At 34.9% G+C, this 26139-nt stretch overlaps 2 protein-coding genes across 2 annotated transcripts; one reads left to right on the forward strand and one right to left on the reverse strand.

The window, feature by feature from the left end:
* Positions 1 to 681: 681 nt before the first annotated feature.
* LOC132553009 (collagen alpha-1(XXI) chain-like) lies at positions 682 to 7710 on the reverse strand. The gene is made up of 5 exons (XM_060217212.1): positions 7618 to 7710; positions 6967 to 7036; positions 5691 to 6248; positions 2778 to 3350; positions 682 to 719 (listed from the first exon to the last, which is right to left on the reverse strand). The coding sequence occupies exons 1-5, from the start codon at positions 7708 to 7710 to the stop codon at positions 682 to 684; spliced, it is 1332 nt and encodes a 443-aa protein (XP_060073195.1).
* A 4848-nt stretch (positions 7711 to 12558) lies between these two features.
* Positions 12559 to 24910, forward strand: LOC132553010 (collagen alpha-4(VI) chain-like). Its single transcript, XM_060217214.1, has 10 exons — positions 12559 to 12686; positions 12916 to 12976; positions 13256 to 13813; positions 14079 to 14654; positions 15333 to 15424; positions 21581 to 21667; positions 22017 to 22077; positions 22245 to 22802; positions 22997 to 23578; positions 23907 to 24910. Exons 1-10 carry the CDS (start codon positions 12657 to 12659, stop codon positions 24005 to 24007), a joined length of 2706 nt encoding a protein of 901 aa, XP_060073197.1. The 5' UTR covers positions 12559 to 12656; the 3' UTR covers positions 24008 to 24910.
* Positions 24911 to 26139: the final 1229 nt, after the last annotated feature.

The following is a 26139-nucleotide window of genomic DNA, read 5'->3' on the forward strand; positions in this document are numbered from 1 at the left end:
CCTCATGTGTCCAAGATATCAGTTGTTTCCTCGCGTGAGTTTTTCACGCTCTCTCATTGATATAGCTAGTTTATTTTTAAACAATAATAATCGCGTCCATCAAGTATCTATATATCACTTGACCAACTGGTTTGATTTAAAAGTCGTTAATGTTACACGGAATAGTGTGAGAAGGGAGACAACTATGGTCATGAGACTAGATTCAGATATCAATAACAGCATTGTATCTGACGTTTTGTTTACTATTAAACTTTTGTAATACGGCTATTATCTATTATTATATAAGGAGTAAAAACAGCACGACTTCACTTTGACAAACACCAACTCCACGATGTTTTTATTTTAAGCCATTGTCATTTACCTATTTCCTTGACTAATGGTGCTGTATTGAAGTGATTACCCGATCTCTTAAAGTGGGTCATAAAAATTGTTTAATACAGTACAAACGAATTGATGATAGATTTAATGGTAAATATCTTGGTGACAAACATACAACAATAAACACACAAAGAAGATATCATTTATCCTCTACTGTCGTATCAAGGCGTTGTTATGATTGTTTAAATACTTTACGTATAAACATCATATTAGGCAAACCAAAATTTGAAAAAAAAAACATATGAAAAGATTTTAAAAACTGGGTACAAAACGTAAGATCTGCGACAAGGGAGACAACCGTGTCTATTTTGTAGGTGTTGGTGTTGGCTCTTCTTCTATATCTGAAATTGAATGACATAAGTAGAATGGTGAGATATCTCTATAACAGGATGTATATCATACATACACGTTCAAAATACCAATATTATTTTTAGAAATAAGGGTTCATATATTTTGTAAACATTGATAATCGGCTATTGTAGTTGTTTGAGAACAATTTTACTTTCAGAGACAAAATTTATTTAGAACAAGTTCTAATTTAATTATACCTAAGTCCCCCCAAATAGGAAACAGTTCTACCCAACAGTTAAGTCTATCTACTCCGGAGCATGACGCCTGACCTCCGGTGTATTTACTCTAGACCAAAGTAACAGGTCATCAGACGGTAGGAGATGACACTTGGAAATAGATAGTTGATACAACTATAAATAATTATCTAGATAGGCAAGGGTCTGAAGAGCATTAATATACACCATGACAAATATCAAAATTTCAATTTTAACGTGTTTTTTGTGACAATTTTTTATTGTTGTTTATATTAGACCGCACATATGTTTCATTTTCTTCAAAACTGCACATTTGAATTTCACTTTCTGTGGCGGACATCTTGGATTTTTGGGGAAAAACAATGTTTCAAACTAATTTATTGATACGGTCATCAAGATTCACACCAAATTTCATCCAATCTAACGGCAGTTCTAAAGTTATAACCTAGTATTTATTAACCAATCAGAGGCTCTGACCGCCATATTTTATGTCCGGTCAAATATATATATAGCCGAAAGCACAACTTCGTATAGCCATCAACGCCTTGCAAAGTTTCGCTGAATCAGGCATACGCTTTTCGAGAATATGTCGGACAAAGCGCGTCGGAACAAAAACAAATTAAATACGAAATGATACTAATTTTATGTTGAAGACCGTAGCGACTAGATATCAACATTTTTGAGTACATCTTGACTAATTAGATGACCTGAAAACTCGGGAACATTGCACTTACCGAAGTACGCGCTATTGAATTACAATTTATGACGTCTACTAATACACTAGCCCCGACTTTGTTGATTTACCGACTGCGTTTTCGTAAAGTAGCAAGATTACCGGGTTATTTATAGGCTAGATGCTAATGTATTATACCAAACAGTCGACATCTTCATGGTGACGAAGCTATGTACCTTTAAACAAGGAACCTTGAAAACACCAGAAACTTATCGACTATTTTTTCCGTAAGTAACTAGTATGTACCAGGATTATCTATAGGATAACTGCTTATGTACAGGGAACTGAGTCGATAAAACCACGGTATCCTGAATAAAGAGTTCTCGATCTTATCAACAATGTAGATTTACTAATGGCATCCTGAATGAGTAATTACTGCAACACTAAAACAAAATTAAAACGTCTCTTTGTAGTTCCTAACCGATATCAGTGGAATTTATGTTCTGCAGTATGTATGGCAAATATCCTGTATCTGTGTCGTAATGTTACATTGATGAATCCTGCCAGCAGTTTTAATTCAACTAAAAGCGCAATCTTCATGCATCTAGCATTAATATATAAACACTTCTTACCGGTTTGATTGTGATCCGGGTACATGTGGCCTAAATGAGATTGGGACCACACAAGAACAATGTATAGTTTTACTTGCCGAAATATTTGTTATTAAAATCAAATGTGATCTTTGTGTAAAGGCCGCCATTTTGGTTAAATTGCTACAGCCTACACTAGATCATTTGCGCGTTTGCAAGGTTCATTATTGCAAAGCTTCGAAACGATCATGCTCGAAAGATAGACTCTACTCCTTTTTGCTATATCACTTTACTTAATTCAAAAAAACAAATTGATTTCAACCATCAACTTTATTTCTTTTCATACAAAATCGATTTTGGGAAAATAACGTTTATGCCGTAATCACGTTCAAACGTCATCTGCTCGCGGTGACAAAATGGCGGCTTCGAGATGTAATATTTGTATATATGTAATATACACATTTTTAATATTTTCGTATAAAACTGATGAATACATGTACAAAAATAGTTTTATTATTTTGTTTGTTTTTGCTTTTCTTCTTGATTTGTTTGGATTTTTTTTATCTTTTTCACAATAAAACTTATACTTACTGTCACAGAGCAGATCCGAGTAACTGGCATGAATGGTGTCCAGATCTTTATGAGTCGGTACAGTGACCAGATGCTCTTCTGTTGGGGTGTCCAAGACATCGATTAGGTCTACAAGGTCTAAATCGGTACCAATGGCAACTACAAATACCTCTATGTCCATTGACCTTGCCTGAACAATTTCTTCAATAATTTTGTTGAGATCAGGAGTACTTTCGTCTATAAAAAGGACCGTTATTTTTCGAGCTTTTTCTCGTCCACCATTTTCCTTGGCGTACCCCATGTCCTTTACATCCTTTAGGATGTCTCTAGCTCCTTCATTTGTGCTGTTTTGCAGATCAGAAACAAAATCTTCTTTTGACTTATATTCATTCAGAGGAATGTCCTTTTCATCGCACAATCCTCGAAATATTCCGGCTTGCAAAGTCCCATCATTCATGTTACCAAAATACCCTGAGACATTTGCAATCATGTTTCGCACATGCGCAGATCTATACGTTCCCATCGCTGCGGAGTCAAAACCAAACATGACGTCAGTGGGACGCCGCGCTGCACAGTAAGGTAGAACAGGCGCAACTGCAACATTGAAATGATATTTCCAGAATAGAGAATTTCCTAATATTTTTTATTAGGGGCACACAAAATTATCATATATCTTATAATCTTATGACTTTTATGATATAAGTGGTCAGAGTCATAATGTTCTAAACCCATGTTTGTGTTTCTGTCAACCCAAAGTTTTCTTCTCCTGTTTGAAGCCACCAGATTTTGGAGAAGGCAAAAGTGCTGCACTTACGTTTCCAACATCGTTTTACAAAAATAATACTTACAATAACTATTTTATAAGTTTAACACGATTTTAACAAGTTTATAAAAACGTAATATAAAAGTTTTAAGTATTTTAGCTCGAATAAAATTGATAAATGCAATTTTGATATAACGCAAACCTCAGTTTTGATATTGCTGCAATTCAGGGCAGTTACCTTTGACACACAAATGAATAACACTTTTCTGTACAAATCTAGAACTAGATACAGTACAACCAAATAATGCACTACACAACATAATACAGCTGTTTAGTGCTGGACATTGTATGTAATGGTAGGGGTCTAGAGTGTTGGAGGTGGCTGGAAAAATCATTACGAGCCATAATCAAGGCCAAAATATAGATACAGAGGGGCACCATTAAACCCCGTCACGCAGTTAACACGCAAAATATTGGACAATTTCAAAACAAAGTCAAGTGCATGTGTATATTATGAACTGTGTAAGTCAAATGTATCAAATTGTGACACACATAAATCCAGGAGTCTACAGTATGTATGCATGCTTATTGTGATGTTCATTCTGACCTGTAAACAGTATTAAACATGACTCTCACAATTCAATCTTGATATAGACATCAATATTAACATCAAGTTTTAATCTGAACAACGATTTTTGAGTGATAGTCTGTTATATTTTAACCAATCAGAGGTTTAATATACTGGGAGGTAAACAGTCTTTAAATACGGTATTGTTGCTATAGAATTTTAAACAATGAATTCGACTGTGGCTGGAGGTTCGAAGCTTAGCTGGTATCCTTTTTATTAATTTGTTTTTATCTTGTTTCGTTTTTATTTTCTTATTTTTCCCTCAAGTCTTAAGAATACAGCTGCATTTTAAATACACTAATACCATGAGCTCAGAAGAAGAAGAAGAAGAAGAAGAAGAAGAAGAAGAAGAAGAAGAAGAAGAAGAAGAAGAAGAAGAAGATTTAAAAAAGAAGAAAAAGGAGGAGGAGGAGAAGAAGAAGAAAGAAGAATGAGAAGAAGAAGAGGAAGAAGAAGAAGAAGAAGACGAAGAAGAAGACGAAGAAGAAGAAGAAGAAGAAGAAGAAGACGAAGAAGAAGAAGAAGAAGAAGAAGAAGAAGAAGAAGAAGAAGAAGACGAAGAAGAAGAAGAAGAAGAAGAAGAAGAAGAAGAAGAAGAAGAAGAAGAAGACGGAGAAGAAGAAGAAGAAGACGGAGAAGGAGAAGGTGAAGAAGAAGAAGAAGAAGAAGAAGAAGACGAAGAAGAAGAAGAAGAAGAAGAAGAAGAAGAAGAAGAAGAAGAAGAAGAAGAAAAAGAAGAAGAAGAAGAAGAAGAAGAAGAAGAAGAAGAAGAAGAAGAAGAAGAAGAAGAAGAAGAAGACGAAGAACAAGAAGAAGAAGAAGAAGAAGAAGAAGAAAGAAGAAGAAGAAGAAGAAGAAGAAGAAGAAGAAGAAGAAGAAGAAGAAGAAGAAGAAGAAGAAGAAGAAGAAGAAGAAGAAGAAGAAGAAGAAGAAGAAGAAGAAGAAGAAGAAGAAGAAGAAAGAAGAATTAAGAAGAATGAAGAAGAAGAAGAAGAAGAAGAAGAAGAAGAAGAAGAAGAAGAAGAAGAAGAAGAAGAAGAAGAAGAAGAAAAAGAAGAAGTAGAAGAAGAAGAAGACGAAGAAGAAGAAGAAAGAAGAATGAAGAAGAAGAAGAAGAAGAAGAAGAAGAAGAAGAAGAAGAAGAATGAAGAAGAAGAAGAAGAAGAAGAAGAAGAAGAAAAAGTCGTTTGGGGGACTAAATTAGATCATGTCTTGTTAGCAAAAGAAATGGCCATTTTATAGATTGTACAAAAGACACACACAAAAATTTGAAGCCGAGGAGGCGATTAATGAAAATCTAAATTGATCACAAGAAAAGTTAAAATCTAGACGCGGTGGTGCACTAGCCCCGTAATTTGATAAAGTTCGTAATTTTCATACATCAATTAATTTTAGAAAAGCGTAAAGTGCATATTTATTTTCTGAACCGTGCCACTCACATTGTTTTCTAAATATATATATATATCAAACCTACAGGCCTCTGATTCAATATGTATAAGTTGTCGTTTGTTTAATCGGTAGAAAAGAAACAAGATATACAAACCTCGACATGCCTTGAAGGCCAACGCCTCTCGGATTTCATTTAAAAGGTGGTACCCAGCAACAGAGAAGACAAACTGTTCTGATGGGGTACTTCCAATCTTTTTGAGTTCACTCAATTTGGATTTCGTGCCTATCCCTACAGCGAACACGAACACGCCGGACTTCTTCAGCAACTCAGCCTGTCTAGCCGTCATCGATTCATCATGAGAAGCACCATCTGTAAGAACAACTGCTATTTTGGTGACATTCTTTCGCGCACGCGTGAATTCCCTGGTTCGGAGTGACCGAAGTGCAATTCCAGTGTACGTAGATCCATATATATGTGGTATGCGTCCAATAGCACGTTGTAGTTTTTTAGTGTTGTCATACTGATTAAAGCGAATGACACGATAGTACCGGTCAGAGAAAAGAGCCAGCCCAACCCTCATAGCCGTAGGTCCAATTGGAAAGCATTTCACCAAGTCCTGGAGAAATCTTCGCTGTATCCGGAAATCTTTTCCCCAGATGCTGGTGGAACTGTCTATCAGGAAAAAAATGTCTGCTGGATTACCATCACACCCTGAAATGGCACGAACAAGCATGGAGGACATCTGAATATCGAGAATAAAAACAGAAATTTACGTAAAAAAACCGGAGACACAATAAAACAGAATTGGAAACTTTCAATAGAAAAAGACTGCTGTGGCGATTTAGCTAAAGCGAGAATTACCCTACAATTAATCAGAAGTAATTTTACTCATCCAGGTCCTGAAAATAGTATGTAGGTTGTTATTGTTGTATGTAATATGCAATTTATATCTTCAACGTCTTGTACAGTCTTTCCTACTTCAAGTGAGATATGAAAGTTTTTGTCGATGCGAATATACGTGGACTTATCAGTGATAGATAAACTGTGGCTAACATTAATCTTATTCTAAGGTCCGACTTATAAAAATGTGACGGTCAATTCAAATATGACAACACTGCTGTCTCCTAGAGCGAAAGGAAAGAAAGAGCTGATTAAGCACTCACACCGATTTTACGACAGGAATAAACAGTGGGTGATTGGAATACTTCAGAGACCTGTATGTGATCTGCTGTGATGACGTCATTAAAGCATAACATCTTTACTCGACAACTTCCGGTTGATGACTCCAATATAGACATAACATTTTGTTGAAGATTTATTAATTAAGAATTATTTTTAATGTTACAAAACTAAGTAAAAGATGCTGTTACCCCGATGTAAATACACTTCGATGTAAGTGCAGGAAGTAAATTATTAAACTTACAAGCACATTTGTCTTCTCTCTTATCGAGCGGCAAAGAGCTGGCTCCTGCGATCTGTAAAATAATACAAACATACAGCTGTCATGGATGGTTACAAAATAATGAAAAAAGTCCATGCATATATTCGTCACTTCCAAAGTGATTTTTTTCCATCTTAACCATTTCGTAATTAATTTCATTTTTCTAGTATGCTTACTAAGAAAAAAAGGAAACTTTGAACACAACATGAACAGAATGACGTGAAATTAAACAGCTTAGAAATGTTTGGAATTATAAGATAAACACCGTAATAAGTAGCAGGATGTATGTCCACATGTTGTTATTGAAAGAATTTCCCAATAAATCCAAAACAACCTGATATATTACGATGTGTGTGTGTTATATACAAACAGTATTACATGCTCAATTAGCCAGTGTCGTTATGTGGACCAATCACTTCAGTTTGTTGGGCAGTGCAGTGATGCTTATCTTTGCTAATAATACAGTCTGGGTTCTGATGTTATTGTTTCGTATAAATCTATATTAACTTTTTTTTTCGAATCTACCAATAAATTTCGATTTCCATTATTTTTAAGATCTCGCCTTTGAGTAAGTAGCTTGTTAAATTCAGGAAAATATTAGATCACGGCGTTCTAAAACACATCCAATATTACATTTACCAGATCAATACCAGACCTTGTAAGGTAACCTATGGGGGTTTCTTCAGATGATGACTCACAGGAAACTGGGAGGTTATGATGAGTTTGCGACATATTTCAGCGTTTGAGTAATACAGAAAAAAAACATGAGTGGCAGTCACGTTGTCTTTTTTGTTATATTAAATGTATCGGCCCTCAGTCACCTATGACGTGTCTTAGAAGGATGACGAAGTTTACTTCATTGTGTGACTGTATCTAATTCTAAAATTGTAGTATTTGGTGCTGTTGACATGTGTGTCTGTTGTACAACCCTCAAAACTTCTGAAAGTACCGGAGTCGTTAGGTTGAAAATATAGAGTAACATGCCATAAGTCTTTTACGTTTTTTTATTATTATTTTATTTTAGGACATATCTTTTATATTTCGATTTTTTTAAATGAATTTTCTTGATCCGTTCAGGGATGGATTTTGACAAAATAAGGCCATTTTGTTCAATAATAATATCCATTTTTCCGTCTCATGATTCTCATTTAACTTTCGGTTGTTGATTTCCGTATTAATACAAAATTATTTACACTAATTTCCATGTGACGCCATTTTCTTTTGTACGCTTACCAAAATGGCGTTGATATCTTAGTACAACATAATAAGAAAATATGAGAAATCGATCATTTAAAGTTCGTTAAGTTAGCATATATATCACTAAACTTGTCAAGTATTGACAAACATATCGTTTAACAATACTGATTATCCAGGACACAAAAAAAATCGATAAACGAAACCATAATATTTTGACCATTATGTCTGTAGTATCAACAAATATTTAAATCAAACAAAACGCATCTGTTTTCCTATGTAGAGATTTACCGCAGAATTGACACAATCACGAATATTTGAGATTTCTGATTGTTAGCTGCATCAATGGTTCGTATAAGAATGTGGCTGATGAAATAATGAATATCAAAGTACTGTGAATCATTAGTATTTTGATATAATACATGTAGACATCACACGTAATGGTCATGCATCACACAAACATAACGACTACATGTATATGTTGTGTCATTAACTAATTATTGGCTCTACTACTGCCTTTACATTACTGTAATTATTAAGGTAGACACTCGTTGGTGCTCGCCATGCATCCACGATCTAATCACCATATAATTAGTTCCTATTAATTTTGCACATGCATAATTGACTCTAATTAGACTGTCCAAATGCCTGTAAATTAAAGAAGAAAAAATAACCGTGGTATATTTCAGTTTGGAAGACCTACACATATGTCTTACCAGTAAATTCAATGGTAAAAGTACCGTGGTATGTCCAGGTGTAAAGACCTACACATATGTCTTACCAGTAAATTCAGTGGTAAAAGTACCGTGGTATGTCCAGGTGTAAAGACCTACACATATGTCTTACCAGTAAATTCAATGGTAAAAGTACCGTGGTATGTCCAGGTGTAAAGACCTACACATATGTCTTACCAGTAAATTCAGTGGTAAAAGTACCGTGGTATGTCCAGGTGTAAAGACCTACACATATGTCTTACCAGTAAATTCAGTGGTAAAAGTACCGTGGTATGTCCAGGTGTAAAGACCTACACATATGTCTTACCTGTAAATTCATTACTAAAAGTACCGTGGTATGTCCAGTTGTAAAGACCTACACATATGTCTTACCAGTAAATTGGCCTATCGACAACGCAAAAATAGCCACGCCTACCGAAAATCAAGGGAGGCTACTCTCATATGTATTACCTGTAAAATTATTAGTAAAAGTACTGTGGTATGTCCAGGTTTAAAGACCTACACATATGTCTTACCTGTAAATTCAGAGGTTAAAGTACCGTGGTATGTCCAGGTGGAAAGGTATGCTGGCGGTTTCTAAAAGAAATGATGTCATATTTTTCTTCTGTCGTTCTTAACTATGATTTCATCGATTTCTATCAAACGTATTAAAGAGACGATACCTGACATAACATGACATGAATAATGAATAGTGAACTAGGAATGCATTGATGAAAAAAAATGAATGGAAGGCATAAACGGTTTTAACATACCAAATGAACCTAGTCTGTTGTTCGTGAGTTGGATACATGTTTTCAATTACATAAACTTCCCCAAGGCTTGTCATGCATATACAATGTTGTCTGTAATATGACAGGCAGCTACCACTTAGTGGCTTATTCATGGTTTTTAGAGGAAAAACATATCTTGCCAAGGAATTCCTCAAATATCTAAATATAGTTCATAATTTCTGCGCAAACAAATCAGCAGCACCTCGGTATTTCAATGTCACAATCCCCCCTCCCCCCAAAAAATACTGACAGAGTATCTTTCATAAACCGATATCCTTTATACTATTTGTAAAATCTGTTTCGACTGAAACATCTTCAGCGTGGTTGTTATTTTTGAGGGGTGAAAGCAAAATTCTGAATTTTACAGATTGATTTGTAATAATTTGTCACATATATGTGTTCGCTAGCAATTTATCTGTTTGCACATTCAAAGCAAGTGATTGTTTTATAACATTCAATATTGTAATCGTTAAACGGAGACACACTAAAGGCGATCTTTTCTTATTCACTCAATTAGTTCTTTACTGATTCCATGAGTTGTTCATAAGATTTCTTTGTTCAATCTTAATCATTTCTTATGTGTAATGTCAAAGTTTCATCCTATCTGATGTGTCTAAGTTTCACCCTATTCAATGTGTCTTAGTTTCATCCTATCTGATGTGTCTAAGTTTCACCCTATTCAATGTGTCTTAGTTTAATCCTATTCAGTGTGTCTTAGTTTAATCCTATTCAGTGTGTCTTAGTTTCATCCTATTTAATGTGTCTTAGTTTCATCCTATTTAATGTGTCTTTGTTTCATCCTATTTAGTGTGTCGTAGTTTCATCCTGTTTAATGTGTCTTGGTTTCATCCTATTCAGTGTGTCTTAGTTTAATCCTATTCAGTGTGCCTTAGTTTAATCCTATTCAGTGTGTCTTAGTTTCATCCTATCTGATGTGTCTAAGTTTCACCCTATTCAGTGTGTCTTAGTTTAATCCTATTTAATGTGTCTTTGTTTCATCCTATTTAGTGTGTCTTAGTTTCATCCTATTCAGTGTGTCTTAGTTCCATCATATTCAGTGTGTCTTAGTTTCATCCTATTCAGTGTGTCTTAGTTTCATCCTATTCAGTGTGTCTTAGTTTCATCCTATTCAGTGTGTCTTAGTTTCATCCTATTCAGTGTGTCTTAGTTTCATTCTATTTAATGTGTCTTAGTTTCATCCTATTTAGTGTGTCTTAGTTTCATCCTATTTAATGTGTCTTAGTTTCATCCTATTCAGTGTGTCTTAGTTTCATTCTATTTAGTGTGTCTTAGTCTCATCCTATTTAATGTGTCTTAGTTTCATCCTATTCAGTGTGTCTTAGTTTCATCCTATTCAGTGTGTCTTAGTTTCATTATATTTAATGTGTCTTAGTTTCATCCTATTCAGTGTGTCTTAGTCTCATCCTATTTAGTGTGTCCTATTTTCATCTCGAGTTGTTAGGAAGTGTTACTCTATGATAGGATGTTGTGTCCTTTCAAAACGAAGAAATGAGAAAAATATAAAAAAAAATAATGTAGTTTTATTTGCAAGGAATATTACATACAATAAATTAATTCCGATACGTTTATAACACGTAGACGTTGAACACAAGCTGAAAGCGGTTAGACACAAACTGAAAACGGTTAGACACAAACTGAAAGCGGTTAGACACAAACTGAAGTCGATTAGACACAAACTGAAAGCGGTTAGACACAAACTGAAAGCGGTTAGACAAAAACTGAAGTCGATTAGACACAAACTGAGAGCGGTTAGACACAAACTGAAGTCGATTAGACACAATCTGAAAGCGGTTAGACACAAACTGAAGTCGATTAGACACAATCTGAAAGCGGTTAGACACAAACTGAAGTCGATTAAACACAAACTGAAAGCGGTTAGACACAAACTGAAAGCGGATAGACACAAACTGAAAGCGATTAGACACAAACTCAAAGCGATTAGACACAAACTCAAAGTGATTAGACACAAACTCAAAGCGGTTAGACACAAACTCAAAGCGGGAATTCTGAAATGAACAGTTAAGATTACTAAAACATGGTACATGTATAAAAACATTTCATATTTTTAATCCTTCACTTGTACCAGCTTTGTCAGCGTCGTTAAAGTTTACATAGAATATTTATATCTGGTGGTAATCAAACGTATTACATGGACTATAATCATCAAGTACTGATCAAACTTCTATATACATGGTACATTAAGGATTTTCCTCTCATTAAACAGTACTGAACGTGGTACTCTTTCTAATTAAGTTCATACTTCTTCAAGTCAAATTCTTTTTTTTAACATATTCGCTGTTTGTTGGACCGAAATCGTGTTCTGCACACATTTTATCGATAAAGAATTATTTTTAAAATAGCACATGTTTTAAAAGTTTTTCTTCATTTATTCTAGAAGCCTGATGTTTCATGCTGAGAAATGCATTAAGTTTATTACAATGATATACATATGTTGTACGTAAGAATTTCCGGAAGTATGCATGCCGGAAAGTGGTCGTGGATATAACAGATTACAAAGGAATGTCGCTATAGGTGGCCCTTTGCACTACACAATGTTGTGGGTATATTTACACGCTCGCTACGTTGTCCTTGACATCATTCACAAGCATAGCGTACTTAAGAGTACGTCGTAGCCTCACTCTGAATATATCTCCTCCATTCAGAAAGGCGCGTCACAGCATTTTTGACCGGAAGGTTACCCCATATTTGAGCATATAATGATTAACTACGTACAGAAATACGTAAATTTACATACCATATAACTCAAAATACGCCTCCTGTTTCCGGGCCGGTTTACGTTTGTGGTCATCCGTAATGTATTTAAGTCTCGCGTAATCTTCAAATATCAGCAAGTGTGCAAAGACTCTCAAAAGACCATAGTCTCCATTCTTCATTTGTAACGAGAGGATTCAATCATTTCATTTTCTGTATCTGAAATAATAACCAGCCAAGACTCAATATGATGACTGCAATTCTGCTATCAACGATGGTAAGTATACTATACGATAATACATTTCTCCAGGTCTACATAGATCATTTTTACCATGTATAAATCATATCAAATTCATATTTTGATACAACACAATTATATTTATATTTTGATATTACATCATTGTATTAATAGTTTTATATTATATCATCATACTAATTAATAAATGTTTATTATATTATTATTTTGGTATTTAATTATCATATTAATATTATTTGGTTTATTTCAGATGTTTGCGATTGTATTTGGTGCTCCAACGCAACCACAATCAGAAGAAGATATTTTTGTCTGTAAGTATTCACGTGCTATGGTCGGGAATGAATGCCACTTCCTACGAACTTATGACATAATAACTATAATACTAGTGCTGTCAATAAAATATTGATAGAAGTTGGTTTATACTCAGTTGTATATTTTTAAATTAATTGGATTCTGTAAGCTACGTTACACGTTTAATGCGATAGAATTAAATTTGATTGAAAAATCATATCGAAAGTTTATGATCTACTTAAGTTTAATATTGTATATGGTTATATAAGGTACAATATCTTCTCCCTTACATTTCACAGTGTGTGACGGCAATCCGGCAGACATTTTCTTCCTCCTGGACAGTTCCTCCAGTATCTATATTTTAGACTATGAAAAACAGCTTCAGTTTATCCAGAAACTTGTCGATTACTTCCCGGTATCTCAAACAGAAACACGATTTGGAGTCGGGGTGTTTGCTGACCGTTACCAGCAAGTGATTGACTTCGAGGACTTTGACAACTCTGATGATCTTAAACTCGCTATTGGCGATATAACAAAAGGGTATGGAGATACCCAGACTGGCCGAGCCCTTAGAAAAGTGAGAAAACATGCCTTTAGCCAGGCTAGACCAGGTGTTGGACATGTCTTGGTCGTTCTGACTGACGGCGAGTCAAGGAATACAGCAGAGACGAGGAGGGAGGCGGCTATTTTGAAGGGACAGGGAATTCATGTCTTCGCCATCGGAATAGGTTTGTCCTCCAAGACAACTGAACTTGAGGCTATTGGCAGTGAACCTAAGGAGACCTATGTCCACAATGTAGTCAATTTCAACGTATTAAACAAAATACGTAAAACGCTGGCCTTCCAAGTGTGTAAAGGTAACACTTTTTCTTATATGATCCTGTTGGCTGTCGAGTATTTTTTGTGGAGTTTTGTTTGGTCTCTATATAATTCGATTTATATAAGCTCAAATCGTTAATATTCTAGATACTTCTTTACCAGTCGTTGATTAACCAACATGTTTTACAAAATGCATACAAAGCCGCGATTATTGGTTAATTCAATGTTCACTTACTTTTAATGAGACATGTAGTTAGTTCATATCATGTGTTTTAAATTAACATGTAAAACTGTTTCTTGAAGCACCAAGACATGAGCCATACTGTAGCGCCGGGATGAACACCGACGTCATGTTCGCTTACGACGCCACCAGTATGGGGACAAAAAATGCAAGGCATGTACAGGAATTCATTGGTGACACCATTCAGAACTTTGCAAACATGGACGACGGGACGATCCGGGCTGGCGTGTTGTCAGGACAATGTGATGGAGACAATGTCAACCTGGGCGTATTCAGTGACAAAGAGACAATGGCTTCCTACGTCAGAAACAACGACTTTCGCGGGGTCGACGAGATTGTACGAGATTTACACGAAAACAGCTACCAAAAAGCAAGAGGTGGACGAGAAACAGCAAGACGCATTTCTGTCGTCATTGTGGATGACAATGCAGAAAAAATAAAAAATTTGGAGACTGAAATGAAAAAAGCAAAATCCAAGAAGGACATCCAGTTTATTGTCATTGCTATAGGTGAAAGCTCGGAATACGAAATCTTGAAGTCTCTGGTGATGAAACCAACAGAGTCTCACTTCTTTACGGTTCCGTCTCATAGTGATGTAGACACTGTCAAGGGCCGATTTGTAGACACTCTTTGTGAAGGTAAGCAACAAGCATTATACATTTAAGGTTTCATTGCATATATTCAATTTCTCCTAACAACCCGTTGTGTATGTTTAAGTTAATCCCAGACTTCGCTAAACCTATGGTACAGCATCCCAACTAATGTTTAACTTCAGGTCAATATTGGGTTCTATCGTGAAGTAATTATCAAAACAATAGAGACGGTGTTGGAGATTCGCTGTCACCATTGAAAAGTAACATTTAAAGGAGAGATCTTGTTGTTAACAAATATACAAATGTGGAAACGAGCTAAACACAGATCCTCTGTTTATTTCTGTTTCGAGGGTTGTTTTAAATCTGTATTCCTTGTCAGAGGATGGCTAAAAGTACTTCTGTCGTATTATATATCTCGTAGAAATGAAAAAAATCTTTAATCTACAATTAAAACGAGACATACTTATAATGTTAATGTTTTGTATATCTCTAATGATATACTAATTAGGTACTACTGATCACTTTACATGTAACGAACAATGTACACGTATCATGTTAAAGTAATAACTGGTGTATACAGGATGTAAGGTGAATTTACATAGGTTAAATTATACATCAATTTTGTGTAAATAATACGTGTTTTGTAATGAAAGTATGAATAGTCTTTAAGGAATAAGTTTTCATCATTCATTTTTGCTAAAAGGATCGTTATCTTTATTTCAGATTTCAAAGCTCCTTCCTCAAATGGACCAAATAAAGTGTATTACGACAATTTCAACGACATCGTTCCGAGAAGCAACCTGGTCATCGAATCGTAAATGACGTCACATTTTGGCACATCACTTCACATTGTAATGATGTGATATAAGTAACACTGATACCAGAAAACATAAGTTCACACTGGCTGTGATGTTCACTGCTGCGATATCTGGGGATTCGTCGACGCGTGGATATACTCTGTGATGTGTTATCGTTTACTCCGTACATATCTGGACTGTAAAATGAGAGCGATACGTGATGCAGAATGGAGAAAGAGAGAGCAAGGGAAATAGGTAATTATAAGACGTATGATTGAATACACATTGGAACAGAAAATCGGTCACAGACAGATAAGGAGAATGATAAAAAGAGAAAAAAAACGATAATTACGGGTCCCCTGAACGCTAGTATAATTAGTGAGAGTATGATTGTAACGTTAAAACAAGAGACCCACGGGGTCCCACGAACGCTTGCATAATTAGCGAGAGTGTAATGTTGACAAAGCCAGAGACCCTTAGGGGCCAATGGAAGCTTGTATAATTCGTGAGAGTGTGATTGTAACAAAGCCAGAGACCCACGGGGTCCCAGGAACGCTTGCATAATTAATGAGAGTGTGGTTGTAGCAAAGCCAAAGATCCAAGGGGTCCCATGAACGCTTGCATAATTAGTGAGAGTGTGGTTGTAGCAAAGCCAAAGATCCAAGGGGTCCCATGACCGCTTGCATAATTAGTGAGAGTGTGGTTGTAGCAAAGCCAAAGATCCAAGGGGTCCCATGAACGCTTGCATAATTAGTGAGAGTGTGATTGTAACAAAGCCAGGGACATACGGGGTCCCATGAACGCTTATAGTTAGTGAGAGTGTTAAGCAGGTACGACATGTAGATTATTCTGTTATTTGGCCTTTTTGCCTTTCTCTATGTTACTTCTTTATTTACTTTGGTTGTCTGGTTTTTGTGACCAGAACAATTGTTATTTAATAAAGTTTTTAATAAAATTCCTCTCTGATGTTGTAATTTGCCAGTACCGTGGTATATGATGTTATTATATTCAATCACACCAACTAAAGTTCAAAATCATTGAGTCTTTAAACTTGATGTGAATTATCTCACCTCAGATAGCGGTGAAACCAACTAAGTCTTAAAACTAGTTGTAAATCATCTCTTATATTACGTCACAGGGTCAAACTAAGTAAGTATGTATAGTATTACGTCAATCTTACAGGAGGTCAAATTGAGACGGAATAAACTCATAAAGCGGAGCTCTTACCTTAGCATATACACTGTAGACGATCATCTATTGTTCTGTTAGAGACACTCTAGGTCAAACCGAGACGGAATTAACTTATAATCTTACTTTAGCTCGAAGACTGTAGACGATCATCCGTTGTTCTGTTAGAGACACTAGAAGTCAAACCGACACGGAATAAACTCATAAATCAGAACTCTTACTTCGGCATGGACACTTGGCGATCATCTATTGTTCTGTTAGAGACACTAGAGGTCAAACTGAGATGGAATAAATGAGTTTATCTCATTAAGTTACATCATTAACACAAAAGTTAACTCGAGAAGTCAAAGACAATGATATAGAGGATTTTACAAACACTGACAAGTACATAGCACCTTTTAAGACTAATCTATAGTTAGATACAGTAGAACAAAAGAAGGGATTTAACTACTAGGACTACTCGGCGGATGCTTAGGCCTATAATTTGAAAACGTAGAAGATGACTGAGAGAAATCAAGATTGATCGAATGGAATGTTAAAATCTAGACAGGAACGTGCATTACACCTATAATTCAATTAACTTCGTAATTTGCATATGTCTTAAAATTTTAGAAGATAGACAAGTACCCATAACTGTCTGTATTTTATTCCATACAACTATTTTATAGATCTCCATTGCTGTAATCATTACCAGGTGGAGTTATTTATTTTTAATAGCTACTAGGAGTTGAACTTTAAAACCGTTCTGTAGATCTCTAATAAATTAGCCACGGCTACAGAGAGCTAAACACACGAAGTTATGAAGACTGCTGTAGATCTCTAATAAATTAGCCACGGCTACAGAGAGCTAAACACACGAAGTTATGAAGACTGCTGTAGATCTCTAATAAATTAGCCACGGCTACAGAGAGCTAAACACATGAAGTCATGAATACTGATGTAGATCTTCTAATAAATTAGCCACGGCTACAGAGAGCTATACACACGAAGTTATGAACACTGCTGTAGATATTCTAATAGTTTAGTCACCGCCACAGACAGCTTAACACACGAAGTTATGAACACTGCTGTAGATATTCTAATAGTTTAGTCACCGCCACAGAGAGCTAAACACACGAAGTTATGAACACTGCTGTAGATATTCTAATAGTTTAGTCACCGCCACAGACAGCTTAACACACGAAGTAATGAACACTGCTGTAGATATTCCAATAATTTAGTCACGGCTTTAGGGAGCTAAACACACGAAGTTATGAACACTGCTGTAGATATTCTAATAGTTTAGTCACCGCCACAGAGAGCTATACACACGAAGTTATGAACACTGCTGTAGATATTCCAATAATTTAGTCACCGCCACAGAGAGCTAAACACACGAAGTTATGAACACTGCTGTAGATATTCTAATAGTTTAGTCACCGCCACAGAGAGCTAAACACACGAAGTTATGAACACTGCTGTAGATCTTCTAATAGTTTAGTCACCGCCACAGACAGCTTAACACACGAAGTAATGAACACTGCTGTAGATATTCCAATAATTTAGTCACGGCTTTAGGGAGCTAAACACACGAAGTTATGAACACTGCTGTTGATCAAGCACAAGTTTAACACACTAAGAAAACGACGCTTGGGTATTTGTTGTTTCTATATCAAGTGTACTGTGATAGATCTTCTAATGTACAAACAAAGGCAGGGAGCCAAACTCGTGATTCATTGTGAAGACCATTGCAGCCACAAGCAGCTAAACTCAATAAGACACGGACATATATTTTAGTTACAACCAGGATGACACCTTTGTAGACGTTGAAATGTTTGTTCATTGCCACAAGAGGTAAAATTTATTGAAACTCATTATTTTGACATTTAACACAAAAACATCACTAAATATCGATTTGTTAGCAGTTCAAACACAGAACAAACATAGACATTAAGACATACTTATTGTAAAATGGTTGTGGCTCAAACCTCATTCAGTATAACATATCATCATCATTGCCAAACCAATTCTGTAGGAGGTATAATCTAGAACATCTGGTTTTTCTTTTTCTTGTCTTTGATTCACTTTCCAAGTTATTGAAAGAGACAATGGCAACTTGCTAGTCCTGAACATAGGCAATTGTAACATATAATGGAGATGTACATTTATGAAAGGATGCTTACATGTATCAAATATTTCAAACGACTTCAAAAAATATTACGAAAAGCGTCTTCAGGCTCTTAAGCTTATACTACACTAATAGAAGTCAGTAAGAAGATCAAATTCTCCCATAGAATTATGCAAAGTTTATAATAATAATAATAATCTTTATTTTCAGATGATAAATACATGTTAAGCCAAATGCTTATCTAAGACATGGTCCTCTTGTTAGTAAAAGTATATATCAATGGGTTAGTAAAAACAACATTTATGAGTAAACAATAAACTTCATCTGTTGGATACCTGATAAAAATCACATGATTACGTATATTATTGAAAAGTATACAGTGTACAAATAAAAGACTTGGTTGCTCTAAAAAGTAAAAAGCAGCAGTATCTTGCAAAATTGTTTACAAAACAAGTCAAAGTTTGACGAGTAGTCTTTTAAAAGTAGTTCGTGAGGTAAAAGATTCCAATCTTTGATACTCGATATTAAAAAATGGTTTGAGTAAAAAACAGTTCTGTGTTTTGGAACTAAAAGTTGTTTTCTAACTTATGAGACATTGCTAGATAAGTAGTCTGGGACATCTTCATACACAATCTTCTAAACTTAAAGTATCTATCAATAGGCATCCACTGTAAAACTTCAAACATGTCTTTGGAAGGGGTATGAAATGGTACATCGAGAATCATTCTGGCTGCTTGTTTCTGACTTTTCAAAAGCTTGCCCATTAAATTTTCTGAACAACCTGACTACACAGTGCTGCAATAAACAAAATGTGGGAAAATACATGCCTGAAAAAAAATCAGTTTTCCTTCCATGGGTAAATATGAACTAATACGACGCCTTATTTTGCCCACATACATTTTGTTTTCTTGACGTTTATAATAATCCTATTTTTAACACACTATGAATGAACATTGTTTAAATCCGATTGCAGTTTGCTATTGATATCATCCAATGATCTACCAGTAGCAGACAAAGTAGAATCGTCTGCATGCATATCTGTATCACATCTGACAGTAAGTGGCAAGTCATTTATGAATACTAAAAACATCAGAGGACCTAAAATAGATCCTTGAGGGACACCATGGGTTATTTTACAGATGGTCGACATGTGGCCAGTAATGGAGACTGACTGTGTCCTATTGTCGAGATATGACTTGAACCACAGCAATGAACTTTGATTAATTCTATACAGGGAAAGTTTCTGAAGTAAAACAGACTAGATCAAAGGCTTTTTTAAAGTCTAAGAAAATAACTCCTGTACAAAGACCATCATCAATGTTCTCAGCCCAGGAGTTTACAATATTCAGTAATGCTGTTTCACATGATTGTTTGTGGTGAAAGCCAGATTGGGACGCTACAAGTAAATCATGGTCTGTAAGGTATTTGTATAAAGTGTGATGAATATGTTTCTCTAAAATTTTGGAGAGAACAGTTAAGATTGTTATTGGCGTATAGTTTTCAACATCAGAAGTGTTACCATTTTTATGAAGCGTGGTAACTTTAGCGATTTTCCACTGTGAAGGAAATTTACCTGTCTTTAGACTGATATTCATAATGTAGGTAAGAGAAGGTGCTACTTCATTAGAAACAATTTTCAGCAACTTAGCACTAATATCATCAAACCTGTAGATTTGTGGACATCAAGGTTTGAGACATTCCGTATTCGTTTAACCCCATCGAGAAAATCGTGGAACGTCATCCTTTTCTGACGTCCTAATGATCACATGTGTATCACATGGTATATTGAATTTTACAGACTAGAACATGTACATATATATATGACGAATTCATAAAATGACACGAGTTTCTATTTTAAATGGGAATTGATGAAATGAATCTCTAAGAAATATCTCTGACAAGTTATCATCAATCTTAAATGCCGAGGGAAGTGCACCTTTCCATATAATTGATGACGTCATTTTGTTCTATCATATTTGACTTTATTGTCACTGAATAGAAGTTCCATTTGCTTGACGCATTTTCTCATTATCTGTTAAGGATACCACACAGCCGGTAAAGTGACTAAGACGGCCAGAGAGAAACAATTTTACCACAATTTTATCTCAACAGCTTTAGATGAAACATGAGAAATTTTCCCTTTTGGGAAACATGGCTTTATTTCTCTCGTACTTTTGTTAGGAACATGGTTTTCATCACTTTTCAGAGATGTATTGATTCATAAGTATTGAAAATAAAAGTCGTTTCTAATTGACATAAGTATTGAAGATAAAAGTCGTTTCTAATTGACATAAGTTTTGAAGAAAAAAGTCGTTTCTAATTGACATAAGTTTTGGAGATAAAAGTCGTTTCTAATTGACATAAGTTTTGAAGATAAAAGTCGTTTCTAATTGATATAGGTGTAAAATGTTGAATAGAATGAAATAGTATCCATCTCTCTATCTAGAAGACTTCACGAAAATATAGATAAGGTATGGCTGTATCATTTAGCCCACTGTCGGCGTAATAAGTGTTGAATTAAAATTGTTTATACCAACCGAACATTTAATACTTGAATTGTATAAGCAAAGGAATGTGTATTTAACTGTCCTTGAACCAACAAATACTGGTGATTCAGGCTTGTAAATAACAATGTAAACATAATGATGGGTGTTAATTATTTTAACGAGTTTACAAGAAGCAGACTTGAAAAATATTTCCGGTCTCACGGTAGTAGATACGTCATAAGTGGATTATTCATACCATATGCCCTGTGAAATTATATAATTTTTCCTGACTTTTAACGACAATAAATTTTTGTGGTACAACATGAGCCATTGTGGTTCCGGTCGTATCCAGCCTCCATACCGTTACCTAGGGTATAAAGGGATGAGAACAAGCTACACCTTTACCACACTGGGGGAACACGTGTACAGCTGCTGATACAAAGCTCCAAAATGATATCTGCCTCAATTGTCTTGGCCATGGTGAGTATATTGTTCAGATTGTTTTGCTTCATAGGAATAGATTATCAAATTTAAAAGTACTTTACATTGTACATTGAAATATAATGGGTCCCTACACGACCATAATTAATTTATTGTGCTACTCGGCTTTGCCTCCAAACAACGAATGAATAATTACATTTGTAGTATTCTGTTAATTAAGTAGAATTATTTTAAAAAGTTTTATTTTTCCATGGTGAATAGTTCATTTAGTTATTAATTTTTATTAGCAGATTAAAATTAAAAGACGACGCACCTGTCAAAGTATTATAATAATTGCAATGATAAAAAATATTATACAATATGTAATATTATCTTTTCTTCTTGACAGGCCATGGTCACCGTCGCTGTGTCCGCTCCATCATCCTCCTCTCACCAAGATACAAACACATGTAAGACACAATTATATGTAATATATAATAAAATTATGTTCCATAACATAACAGCCATTATATTTGGATTTTATAACGTATTTCTGTTAATCAAGTGCATTTTGACAAGTAGTGATAGGTCATGCAGCTAGAAATATGATGTACAAGCTATAAATTTGTTTTTTTAGTGTGTCAAGGAAATCCAGCGGACATTTTCTTCCTGCTTGATAGTTCCACGAGTATCTGGTCTAAACACTTCAAAACACAGCTGAAATTCCTGCAACGTTTCGTTAGCTTCTTCCCAGTGTCGGCTTCTGAAACTCAATTTGGGGTTGGGATATTCTCTGATTACTACCATCAACAAATAGAACTGGGCGAATTTGATGATGTGGATGAGCTTAAATTGGCCATTGGACGTATACAACAACGAAAAGGGGGTACCCAAACAGGGAAAGCATTGCGAGCAGTAAGAAGAAATGCGTTCCGAAGAGCACGTCCAAACGTTAGCAAAATACTTGTGGTCATCACAGATGGAGCGTCTACAAATAAAGCTCAAACACTGCGCGAAGCTGCTGCTTTAAAAAGTGAAAATGTACAGGTGTTTGCCATAGGAATAGGAGACAAAGTGAAAATGGAGGAATTAGTTGCCATTGGAAGTAAGCCATCAGAAACATACGTCCTAACTGTGTCGAGTTCCGAATTGTTGAATAAAATCAGGAAAACATTGGCCTACAAAGTTTGCAGAGGTAAGATTCTTAATTTTTACCAATACAAATGAATCATATAGTTTAAGAATACAAACAGGAACAGATAAACGGAGAATCTTGTATCACGACAAAGTACATCTGTATTTCATAAACACTACACACACAAAACATTACAGATAATACATAAGTTTGAATGTTATCATGAATAAAGGGAGATTTGTTATGTATTACAGGGAAAGAATCACTCCATCAACAATACTGTAGTGCTGGTATGGAGACAGACCTTATGTTTACCTATGATGCTACTAGTATGGGAACAAGAAACTCCAATCACGTACAGAATTTGATAGCCGATACCATTCTAAACTTCGGAAACATGGATACTGGCGTTCTCAGGGCAGGTTTGTTAACTAGATATTGTGATAATGACGACATATATTTGAATCATTATCCTCATCTAGATGAAATGGTGCCTGTTCTGAAAAATCCTGAATTCAGGGGGCTGGACCGCATGGTATGGCAAATGCAAAATCAAAGCTTTGAAACAGCGAACGGCGGGAGAGAAACTGCCAGGAGGATTGCTGTTGTAGTGGTTGACAATAACGTGGAAAAACTTGATCATTTGGCTCTAGAAATGAGAAGGGCCAAGTCAAAGAAAGACATTCAATTTGTGGTCATCACCATTGGAGAAAATCCTAAATTCGAATCCCTGAAAAGGTCAGTGCTCCGCCCTGTCGACGACCATTTCTTTAACGTGGCATCACACAGTGATCTCAGCTTGATAAAAGACACTTTTGTCAGCAGTTTATGTCAAAGTAAGTAATTGTTGTTTTTTTTTAAGAAAAAAGGCAGTTTTTGTTTTTGATTTCGATTTGCTACGTTTGATAGGTAATATCATTATAGAATATAATATATTGATTTATTTTATAAAACAAACTTAATTTTGTATTTGCTGTGTTTGCAACTAATTTTATATTTGAATTCCTTGGAAAGAATTGGGTCTATGAAACTGTAACGGGATTTGTTCTGAAGAATCAACATCATTGAAGAGCTGATAGTTTTACCATCGAACCAGTCACATCATGCTGTTGTCGATTCGATGTTTACCATAATAAGTTAACCATATTTTCTTATTATTCTCAGCACTGAAGGTACCAAGTTCCCCAGAAGCATTGGTGATTGATGAGAATATCAGGAACTTTGAGGATATTATGCCGGTGGGACACCTGATTCTCAATCCTTAGGGATATAACAGAACAACTATCGGCTCATATGGACAAACAATACGCTATCATTCCATCATCAAATGTTGATCCACCATGGAAAATTAATACTTTCAAGATATATTTGAACAACAAGCGAAAATCAAAATATTGACAAGGTCTTAAATTCAAGTCCACAAAAGTGATAAAACGAAGTAAAATCTTACCTACAGAAAGACGACGTAACTTCGTTTTCCAAATCCATTCTGATCTACAGAAAGACGACGTAACTTCGTTTTCCAAATCCATTCTGATCTGCAATAACCGGAGGACATGTCAAATACATTTCTTGTTAAGATAAAAACGTGACGAGGGGAAGTCATTGTGCCTGGTTTTATATCGTTAATGCTTGTTGGAATCTTGTTTACCGTCAACTTATCTGAGATAGTGTTTATCGTTTATTTTATCATTCGCACGAGTTCATCATCAACGTTATTCAGTCACGGAGGGCAATGATATTTTTGATGTATACTAAAGCATCCTGTGATATTGGTTTTACCTCTACATCGAAGCCAAACTGTGTATACCTTATCTGTGAAAGGATAACGAGTTTCACCATACTTTTTATAAGACGTAATGATAACATATCTGGCACTTTATAAGAAAAGAGATGGACGAAGGTACTTGTCACTATGTCATCTTTATTTGTGGAGAAACGTTTTCTATATTGTTAATTCATACTCCTATCATTCCATGTTATTACAAACGATAAGCATAATTAACATGTGTTGCTATGGAGATTTTAAATCAGCGTTGGTGTTAAACATCTAATTTTTATTTCATGTTATCGTATTTATGTACTTTTTTGTATTTATTTACATGTAATGTGCATCACCTTTGTATATTTAACAAATGCTTTTTCCAATAAAGGTTAACTTACATTTATGATTTTTTTACCATGCATATGGTATTTGTTCTTATTCATTAATGAGAGGAACAACATGACTATCTGCTAAGTGACGAGTTAAATACTTCATCTACCCATACAAACATAAATCGTCTGCAGACAGTATACGATAACAAATTATACTGTCTATTCTAAAATAGTCAATAAACAATATAACAAATTATACTGTCTATTCTAAAATAGTCAATATACAATATAACAAAGACATATTTTTCAGACGCTTCACGTACTGAATATGAACATGAATTTTTAAGAGAAAAATAGATATCCAATGTTTAAATTTGGCTTACCATTAAGTAATGCATCGATTGATTAAATACTATTCTAACACAACATACATTGAGACGATGTCGCATACTGGTCATTAAGAGGCAGACACGTAAGAACGATGAACAAGTCTACAATAACAACGAAAATAAATTCTTATATGCAACACGTTCATTTAAAGGGAGGTAACTCTTTCGATCAAGCAATATTTTTAAAAAACTAAATTTCATCTAAAAGCTGTTCGATTTCTAAAGGTTGTAACAGATGTGTATAATAACCATGCCTGTAGTAAGAAATAAATTGAAAAACGAATGAGATGTGTGCTTCTAATAACATTATACCTAAAATTGATGTAACTGCACGAGTGGTTATCAATCTTTTATTTTTACGTGTTGTTATCAATCTTTTGGTTTTCAACGAAGGGAGATCACTCCATTTGCCATGTTGAAGAGTGATTTTACCTGCCGTATTTCAGTAAACTGCATATACGTTTGTAACATTGTGACACTGCGTCAGAAAGGCAATGCGGAATATCAAATAGTTAGAGCTTTTGTTTCTATCTTTTTTAATTTGAAAATACGTGTGATTATACATTGTCTTCTAATAAAGCACTTAATAACTAAATAGATGATTAAATTATTATCTGAATGTTGATTTTAATGTCTTTTATTATACTTTATCATATTCTGCTTGATAAACTTAATCTTAACAGTTGAAGCAATTACTAGCACTGAAGAAAAACAAATTTAAAAGTATGGACCATTACTGGCAGTGAAGAAAAAAAAATTTAAAAATTGCGATTATTAAACAATTTTTTTTTTAAGTGGAGAAAATTACAGGTACTGAAGAAAGACAGGCACCTAAGAAAACCAACATAAGAAGTGGATATTATTAAAGACACTGAAGAAAACTCAAACTAAAAATGGAGACTATAACATAC

Source organism: Ylistrum balloti, unplaced genomic scaffold (genome assembly GCF_031769215.1).
Source record: "Ylistrum balloti isolate Yb309-2 unplaced genomic scaffold, AGI_CSIRO_Ybal_v1 Utg370292, whole genome shotgun sequence".
Taxonomy (NCBI): domain Eukaryota; kingdom Metazoa; phylum Mollusca; class Bivalvia; order Pectinida; family Pectinidae; genus Ylistrum; species Ylistrum balloti.

What these genes read in the sequence shown, in the direction of transcription:
- LOC132553009 (XM_060217212.1), bottom strand. Translation starts at nt 7,710, where the DNA reads ATGTCGCAAACTCATCATAACCTCCCAGTTTCCTGTGAGTCATCATCT. An exon ending in CAAGGTCTGGTATTGATCTG is followed by an intron (nt 7,037 to 7,617) that starts GTAAATGTAATA and finishes CATCCATGACAG; the next exon opens with CTGTATGTTTGTATTATTTT. An exon ending in CGATAAGAGAGAAGACAAAT is followed by an intron (nt 6,249 to 6,966) that starts GTGCTTGTAAGT and finishes GTGCCATTTCAG; the next exon opens with GGTGTGATGGTAATCCAGCA.
- LOC132553010 (XM_060217214.1), top strand. Translation starts at nt 12,657, where the DNA reads ATGATGACTGCAATTCTGCTATCAACGATG. An exon ending in TCACCAAGATACAAACACAT is followed by an intron (nt 22,078 to 22,244) that starts GTAAGACACAAT and finishes TTGTTTTTTTAG; the next exon opens with TGTGTCAAGGAAATCCAGCG. An exon ending in TGTCAGCAGTTTATGTCAAA is followed by an intron (nt 23,579 to 23,906) that starts GTAAGTAATTGT and finishes TATTATTCTCAG; the next exon opens with CACTGAAGGTACCAAGTTCC.